The 9642-nt window shown below is 40.3% G+C and overlaps 1 protein-coding gene across 7 annotated transcripts in view; it reads right to left on the reverse strand.

Moving 5' to 3' along the window:
* Positions 1 to 8613, reverse strand: part of LOC111243005 (follistatin-related protein 5-like) — a 50200-nt gene extending 41587 nt beyond the window's left edge. Inside the window, exons 1-3 of one of the 7 annotated variants that reach the window (XM_086987407.1) lie at positions 8507 to 8613; positions 7427 to 7590; positions 3794 to 4520 (exon numbers count right to left, since the gene is read on the reverse strand). Coding sequence is in view for 4 of the 7 variants with exons in the window: in XM_022788002.2 (XP_022643737.1) it covers positions 7427 to 7459 (33 nt within the window). In the remaining 3 variants the exon portion in view is untranslated. The other 6 variants (XM_086987399.1, XM_022788002.2, XM_086987380.1 and 3 more) reach the window with 6 other exon arrangements.
* Between the last annotated feature and the right edge of the window lie 1029 nt (positions 8614 to 9642).

Genomic DNA, 9642 nt, shown 5'->3' on the forward strand with positions numbered 1-9642 from the left:
ACCTAATCAAATCTCAGACGCCACCCACTAACAGCGTATTGACCTTTTTCTATCTATTTTTGTTTCCACCGCAGTATTTCCACTCTCTTCGCTTTCCCAGCAATAAGGCGTTCCGGGTGCCTTTTTATGATTAGGAAAGAAATTTTCCACAAATAAGATTACAGTTTTAGGTGTCGATAGTTGAACGGCTTTAAGAATAACCCTATCAAAAATATTCGAATGTGTTGTAGAATGCCGAAAAGCGCCAAATCATTCATTGGAGACATATTTCGCTGCACGGTAGCAGCAAGACTAGCGGCCTTTAGCGGGCTAGATGCATTTTCTTGCAGAGCACTCTGGTGCAATTACGTAAGCCATCGGACCCGCCCATTTTACTCGTGACCTTCTATCTTACGGTTATCTTACTAAACCTATTAATTTCTTATCTGCTGTTAAGAAATATGCCTAACTATCAACCATGAAGTAACTGAAATTAAGAAGTAGATGGTATTGGAATTAAAGAAAATGTGATGTTTCATAAAAGTACTTACGCTAGATCTGCTGATTTATCTAGTAACGACAATATCATAGATCAAAATCACCATTTAAACCAGTTACACCAAATGTCCTCTAGTACACGCATTCTTTCTAGAATACGTTTTGTATTATTAAAATACGGCAATTTTAGGTGGAGCTAAAAGCTGCGTTGCTATTGAGAGCCTCTGGTTACAAGTCACAAATAGTTCTCCTTTGACAGTGAGTGCGTAGTGAGGCATACGCACTGCTCAGAAATCAATTAGATAGCTTCCACTTGACACGAAGACCATCTGCTCTTAGTTTGCTTTTTAGTTGGCAGCAAAGCAGAAGTATAAGTGATAGTACGAACATATCTGCTGAGAGACAAAACATTTCAGCAGCACGAACCAGTAACATTCAGTAACCTAGTCCGTTCTTGTAACTTTTGCATATAGGTTACCATTATAGATCTATACGGCTTACGCTAATTTTCTCCCAGCCACCCCAGCCACTCCCTTCATCGTACTAGGGCGGACGCCCGCGAGTTTTTGCTAATATTACCTTCAGTTTGTAGCCATCTACTGTTGCGTGACAAGTCCGAATTGGCGCAAGGTTAGCCCCTAGAAGGACGCGATAGAGCGGCGACTCACCTAATACAGGTAAAAGTGCTGATGAGGAGCAGTGATAGACTTGAGCTGTTTATTGTTACCTATCCTAGTTGACGTGGATGATGATGATGATGATAGTTCATGTCTGCTATTTTTGCTTTCAACGCGTGCAACACTGCGGCTAATGTATTTGCAAGCCTTTTATTCGAGAGGTGACGTGTTTTTATCGGGATTAATAAAAACTCACATTACCAACGAGAGCCCTAGGTGGTGCCAAGATCATACTCGGGTGTCTAAATAAGAAACGTGCGACACACTGGAGGTCCGTTACCAGTTACAGATCTAGCAAAGTTATTTCTATCAACCAATTTCAACGGGGCAATCATTGTCTACAAATTTCCTATTCGATCATTTAATCTCTAGCGAAACCTCACTCTGTTTTTAACGGTGAGTCGTGACGAGTTGATGAATCGATCGAGGTAGCAGTATCGACGCCCTGACCAAAACGCCCTCTGCAAACGTCGTCAGTCATCTTGCGGCCGTTCGGATATTCATGTCAGTGAGTTGATTTAAGGAGAAGTTATGAAATTATCTAAGAACTCAAAGTAAGCCCAGTACAGCAGATAAAACAAAATATCGAACATTTCTTCTGTAAACAGGGGACTCAATACAAACACCGAGTATGACGATGCGTAATCAAATTTGTCACAAAAGTACAGTTTAATCTAGCTTGAATTCCGCTTAGTCAATCTATAGACAAGCTAAAATAGAGCAATGCGACAAACATGATGTAAGACATGGATATCTCATGAATAAGCCCCAGTATTCTATAATATGCACTATTATAAACGACAAGCTCAATATACAATGTAATATTTTTAAACCTTGGTATAGCCGCTTTTGAAAATTGAGGGTTTAATATTAATATAAGTGTAAGTACGCACGCAAACACTATACACAAATGATCTCTCTCAGATCTCGATCTTGTCCTTCCCACAGGTGTTGCACCTAGAGCGGCGGTGCCCATATAATTACACAGTGAACCACAGAAAAAACAGGACCGAATCGCCACGCAACCATGACTTTTATCAATAAGATACTGCTCCTCACAATGCGTTTTAGAAATGACGGACATAGATAGGGTCCACAGATTCGCCGTAAGTTAAAACTAAGTACGCGCTCTCTGGGTTTCATTGTAAGCTCTATGCCAATCGGAACTTTTATGAATTAAACCAATTGAGTATATATTTCAAATGCAAAGAAGAACGCGATATATACTGCACCTCTTGATGCTTCCATGTTAACTGGCTAGGAATACCTTAATCATCCCCCAAAAAATAGATTGTTTCTGATCTTTAAAGAATTACTTACGAGAATCTGTTAATACGAAATGTTATTGCACATTAGTCTTTGTGATTCACCTGATGGAGGCGAGTACATTCTGCCAAAACTGAACGAGAAATACGGTTCAGATTCTACTGGGCTATAAGCTATCGTGAGGTGTTTCCAACATAAGGCTTTTAAGGAGTGGCTTAATAACAGGAGACTGCCTTTCTGCTGAGGTACATTGATGGGATTCTATTCTATAACGCGTCGAATAAGACGTCGAATATACCTGAACATTAAGTTATAGACAGTAAACAAATTTTTAAAGAGTTGTAATAATATTTCATTCGTCGGTAATTAGTTATCGCAATAACGAGTGTCTCTGGTCGTTGAACCGAAAAGTACGATGCGATCCCACAGATTTACCAGCCACCAAGTTCCAGCACTCGAAGCGGCGATCACGTATTAAAGAATCTACATGTCGCAGAACAAATGTAAGACACGATTATAATTCAATGAGATGGAAGATGGGTTTGAAAGGCGTAGCAGGGATACGGGGCTAAGATGTGGGGTGAAGACAACGAAAAGGAATTAATTCTAGTAGAATTCTGCGCTGCGAGAAGGTTCTGAGTTGACTATTTGCCGTACAGTAGCATAGATGTGTGGTTTCATATATAATAGTGTCGATTTAATCTGCGTCCGTGACACTATACTGTGAACAAGGGCTCCCGCGGATTTCCGTGAGCAAATAACGCCATAACTTTCTCGTGTCCGCTAGGAGATTGACCCAGTTCACCCCGTTGCATTAGAGGCACGATTGACTGCTAAATCCCTTGGATATATGATTGGTATCGTTTCTTACCAAATATGGTTAGCTGTACTGTACAAACATACAATATGAAACGTTTAGTTCAACGAACACAGTCATGTAAGCTGACCCATTTTTGGTCTGCCGAAGACTATATCTAATGCACCTACACATTATCTTTTCGCAAAGGGCATGTACTATCCGTCAGAACTAGCGCGCAATCCAATTGTTTCAATATTAAGTTGACGCCAGCTGGCAGAAATGCCGAGTTAGCTTTTGCACATTTTCATAATCTCTGACACCTAGCTATCGTCGCCTCGCGGAGAAGCATTCACAAACTGTATCACAAATGTCGAACGCTTAGACATCATACTTATGTCTTTACTCCACGCTCTTTTCCTAGAACCGCAGAGCGTATAGCCGGTCGTCGGATTGTAATCGAGTCCCAAGGAACGAACGCACAAAAGTGCTTTGCTTTATATTTAGAACGACCGATCATGTTCTTGTCCGTAGCGTCTTATTCTGCTAGCCTATTATTGTCTACAAATGCACCTACCTTAGTTGTGTATACCGCCCACTACTGTCGGTCGTTTGGAGACGTCGTGGCGGGTTGCTTCGAACGTATCCTGCACGGAACTCGAGAGTCTGCTATGATCAGGCACTGTCCGTTCGTTACTTAGTTATGTGTCTCTGTAAGAGCCTGCTTTGAATTCTCTCTCTTTCACTCTTCCTGTCACTTCACGACGTTTCGTGGAAGGGTCGCCAGTGTAAAGCAAGCTAATGGTTGACGAAGGGCCTTGCGCGCTTCAATGCGCGAGCAGCGCTACAACAGGTTTTTACTTTTTCGCGTTCATTAAAGAACTGTCCCAGTTCGCCCTACGCTGTTCGACGTGAAGCAAAGTCCTTCTTTCAACAAGGCAATCACTACAGATTCACTATCTACCACCGTATCCAGATAGTTAACTATAGCACGTTGACGAAACTCACCGCTTTAACCATGTGGTATTTATTTTGTATCCTGGACAAAAACTCTAACACAAACGAGTCTCACAGGGATAAGCTGCACCACTGCCAATCATCGAGAGGTGACGCTACGTATCCAGTTGTTGCTGTATTGACGCCAGTCTGAAGTGCAGAACTGGTGGTACTTTAGAGTAGACACAGTGGCAGCAGCGCTAACTGCTGGCGACGGCTGCAGGGGGCCCTTGATTGTGATAGTAATCCATGGAACGAACACGCGACGTGGCACAGAGCATAGGCTGCTCTCTCTTTCCTGAGGGGGGCTAGACACAAGTGAAGGCGACCACATCGATTACGCACACTAGAGTCTTCATTCCCAAAATGGCCCCCAGACAGTAGCGCCCTCTGCTCAGGCCGAAGGCCGTATGCCCCTACGGTCTGTGGTGCTCCCTAGCGGGTCGTCCGGGAAACGATCCTTCTGTGTCTCTCAGCGAGGACAGATTGCCCCGCGCCATCTGGTGGGTTCGTTCTACGGCTCAGTAAGCAGTCGCTTTCGAGCGTGTACAGGTAGCAAGCAGCAAGCCGTATAAAGATAAATTAAATAGAACATTGTACAATTCTTGGAACGAACGAACGAACAAATGAAACACTAAAATATACAGATAGTCGCTTTCTTACGGTATTGCAGTGCTTTAAAATCACCACTACGAGAGTGGTGCGTACCGTTAAAATACATGCTTTGAAAGAAAGAGGTTTGTTTGTAGGTTCTCACTGTTTCTAGGAAGCTTTACTGTTAGCACTGGCAAAATTTTTCTATGACACACAAATGAGAATGTTTTTAAACCAGTTACTTATAGAAATATTGTACTCATTTCTGCACATTAATCAACTTTGACGAGCAATAATTATGCTAAATGTGTGCAGCGATTTATTATCTTTAATCGTAGATAGATTTTACGATTGTTGCAGAATCCCAAATTACTATGTGTTTACTAATCCATGAAACGTTAATATAATGGTTGTAGGGAATATTTCTACGCTTAAAACAGGATAGCATCGACTATGGAACTAAGTTACATTTTTGTTGGCGAATACGCGTAATTACCTTGATTAAAGTTACGTAACGTGCATATGTATTGAGTAACTGGGTTTGACCGAGCGTACCTTCGCTCTCCCAAAAAAAAACCGTTGCTTTAATTATCACTGCAATATCAATCTAAAATCTAATAGTCACACGACAGATATCCGAAAAAAGTGTTCATCGATGGAACTACATTTTTGTTATATTTTCTAGTGTTCTACTGAAGTACCTATCCTAATCAAACAAATGTAAATCTGCTTGCGTTTTTTTCTCGCTGCATGGCCTCCATGTAGGACATCGCTGTTGTCGTCGGCGTTCCCGCATCCTCTATCTTTAACCTCATGAGTAAGCATGCCGAGGTGGGTTGCTCGTAAATGGAACATTAAAACTTATGAATTAAGCCCATCTAAAAGCTCAGTACAATACGTTTTTGGCTATAGATTAGAAGTTATTTAACCGCCAGACTCCAATGTTCAAGTGTGTTGTTGAATGTAGAAAATTCCGCGAAGCCAATCATAATTACTATTTTGTTAGAAGTAACTGACACTGGATATATGCTGAGAGAACGAACACTCTGGTGGTTTTTCCATCATCTGGCTGGAATTTTTTCTTTATCGCGATCGTATTGTCAGTCCTTGCAGCCGTCTGTGGTACTAACAGAAGTATGTTTTTTCGTTATATTTGCAAAAAAATGCTCGGAAGCTTACCACAGAGATTACCTAACCAATAACCACTACGTCCAAGTTTTTCGTACAAGTTAGTAATTATGATTCGGCTACCAACAAATATCAAGAATCGTTATGATGACTGAGATAGGTTTTTGCGACCGCTCCTTCCAGAACAGTGGTAGAGATCAACACAAACAGGAACCTATTACAATGACATGGTACGGTCCACTTGGTCTTTACAAGCTCTTAGGAAAAAAATGCGAAAGTTGGTATTGCTTCGTCAATAAACCGGCTGTTCTCAAACGACATAAAAGGAACCCTCCTGTAACTCTTTACTATTTGATCACCTTGGCCGCTAATCGGCTGTAATCTCTGTCAGCATTATCTCTATCGTCAACGGATTTACTGAGTAGTGTATACGTATATGCTAATGGAACTGGATCTGTACTGATATCATGACAAGCTAGTTTATCACAATAACCTGACCCCCTCTGTATTGAAGAGGGCAATGCTTTTAGGCACCGTCAGACGGAGCGAGAGAGAAAAGGAAACTATACTACGTTTCGATTCACGGCTCTCTCCGGTGTGTGATCCTATATGGATCTGTTTAAAGGTATTCGAGTCTTAGTTAATTGAAACGTTGAACTTTTCTTATATGAATGTGTTGCGTCTAATTCTCAGTATGTGAAAATTGAAAGTTGCTAATCTTCACACCGTCCATACAGCTGGATGAAAAAAGAGCTTGTTTTTTCCACAGTAAAGGTAATTTTGAACTCATATAATATTTCCATCGATGGTAAATCTCTCTTCTCTCAACTTCGAGACATTTCTGCGACCATATCATGAGAGCAGATCTCGCTTGCATATCCTCTGGGTTCTTTTTAAAATCTTCAATTTCACGAACCACGTCGGTTCGTGCGCTTCGCGAGCGAAGAATAAACAACCATACATATAACGAAGAACGTCTACGCCGGTTCGAGTTTTTCCAGTTTTCACCTTGTCATTCAGCACGCAACTACTTGATCGAATATAATAGCAATCTTAATCATCTTATTTCGGATGCAGCTCAAAATTAACTAATATAAGATAGGAAGCTGCGTTTATAGAAGGCCACTCTTGTCATGTGGCCTAAGCCTCACGCGATCGACTTTGCGGCTTAGTCAACTTATATTCTAAGGGCTCTTATTGCCGTCTACAGAAGACGTTTGTCTTTTCTGCTGAATAACTTATCGACTTGTTTTTTCTCGTATACCATTTCGCTGACAGCGATGGTCTTCAAGACTAAAATAAATTACGAAGACAACCGTTGTCGATCCCAGCTATATCGATTGTCCAACCTATCTTGAAGGTGTTCGCTCTTCACCTGGACCAATCGCAATGAGGCAAAATACTCTTATGAATTATGCAGTTATTAAAGATACGTAACCAACTCAATAGCACTAGTCAACAACGAAGTATCGGCCGCTCGGGGCGTGCTTACCCTTATGTCGCTATATCCAAGTAAACGGGTCATTTACATTGTCTAACAATGTGAAAGTACAGGAAATCCTGCATTTTTATGCTCCTGAAAATTGCAACATGCCTTCGTTTCCGACATAAGGAAAAGGCGGTCACATGAAGTTCTTTGGGTCCTCATTGAATCATCTACAAAAGAAAAACAGCGAAGTGAACACCTTTTTTTGAAGTAACTGACTTTCGCACAGGAACATTAGTAGAAAGAAAGTTAAGGCTCGATGGGCGGCAACGTTTTTTACATTGTCACAAGTACGCTATAAGTGGCTTGCAGGGCCGTTCATGTAAAAATGTTCTGAAATGTAAAATAGGCATAAATCTCAGATCATGATCATTCGATGAAAGATGTATCAGGTGTAAATCCAATTTACTAATCACTTCCTTCCAAATACATTACAAAAAATGCATATGTTTACTACTAGTCTATAGTAGCTACGTCGGGTACGATTCATTGTCTATTCGTATAACATTGTCGGACAGTGCGAACTGCCACCAAATGTGTTCGACCCTCTGCGTAAATCAGTTACTCCGAACCTGCATGGGTGCTTTCCAGTTAAGCTTACACTTAGGTTTAAAGTCCTCCTTCATTTTTTGGGTAGACTGATCACTTCACTCACAATTGCAAGTTTCAGCACATATATATTGTCGATATTATCACCATTGATATGAAAGAGAAAGCCCTGCACATCTTTTGCGAGTGTAATATTTATACGAATTTACTCTTTTAGTTGTTTTACTTATTGCAAGGAACTCGCGCGCTTTTGAAGGAACTCACAAAAAGCAAATGTTTTTTTTTCTTTTTAAATAAAAATTCACTTTGAAAACCTACATTATCTTTATCTTCTCTCATAACAAGTAAACAATATAATTCGTACATACATTAATGAAATTAAAAGATCAGATTTTCGTTTCAGATACCAATAAGCTTCTGGCTGCATTCGTACACTTTGCTCCAAGAAACAAACTGTTTACTTACTGTTTCCACCACAAACAGTTTAATAGAACTTCATCGCTCTCTCGGCTATGTCCGTGGATTATTTCAACTAACCTTTTTTTTTTACTTTCGCCTCCGTACGATTCCGTTTCAACTTCATTAGACGAGAAAGAGGAAGACGTTTCGAACACGAATCAGCGATCAGCCGCTGGTTGTCTGCTCTTTGTGAGAAAACAAATAATTCGGTCGTCTAAATTAAGCTGGAAACATATCTAACCCGTTTCAATCATGACCACTCAAGGGAGGTCCTGTATCTTACAGTACCCTTTGACGCACTGTGTATTATAGAACAGAGTCACACACGATTAAAAAAGATGATTTTTGATGTTTATATATCTGTGATGACGATCATTCTAGCAGCGCTGTTAGAGAACGCGTCTCTAGAGGAGCTTATTCGTAGCTACAAAGTTTAAATAATCTTTTCGCGCTGCTCTGACCTTTATTGTCCTACCAATTATCTATCAAAATAAACCAAATCAAACCGACCTTCTTTCATCTACAAGATTGTTTGCTTTTCGTATTATAAGAATATTAATAATTTACTTTGCTAGTGAATTTGCAAGCATTTTCTGATTAAGTCTACTTTATCTTGTTGTCTTAAAAGTACGCTTTGACTACTCGGCCTCTTCGTGATCATATGTTTACTTCGCAAGCGATGACACCAAAAAAATAACATAAGATACGAAATTCGAATCGTAAGGCCATGCGGAACGTAGACATTTTGTTTACATCACCAAATCTACAGGAAAAATTAAAAAAAAAAAAGAGCCAATTGTATTTTGTGACGTTCCTGGAGCTTCATGGTAAACTATAGTACTAAAGATATTTGGGTAGTTTCGAGGACTTCTAAGTAATAGTTTCCGTAAATTTAAAACCAGGCACTTGAAGCCCATACTATTTACCCAAGTACGACAGCTGAACATATGTGTCGAGCTACCTGATCATTCACGTAGTTTTTGTTCAACTAGAACGAGCCAGGGCTATCGTTTTCCGCCCATTTACCCTGTAAGGGGTTTTTGCTTATTTGAGGAACCTTACGAAAAAATGAAATTATTTTTTCCCTGCAGTCCTTGAGCAGGCCAAGGTTATTAGATCAAGCTAATTAGTGTTTTGGAGCAAGCTAAAAGCTCAGCCGTTTAGAAACAGCTTGCTTGCAACATTTTTTAGTTAAAGCCGATAATATATTTTTT

The sequence above is a fragment of the Varroa destructor genome, unplaced genomic scaffold (assembly GCF_002443255.2).
Source record: "Varroa destructor unplaced genomic scaffold, Vdes_3.0 BEIS01000001.1, whole genome shotgun sequence".
Classification (NCBI taxonomy): Eukaryota; Metazoa; Arthropoda; class Arachnida; order Mesostigmata; family Varroidae; genus Varroa; species Varroa destructor.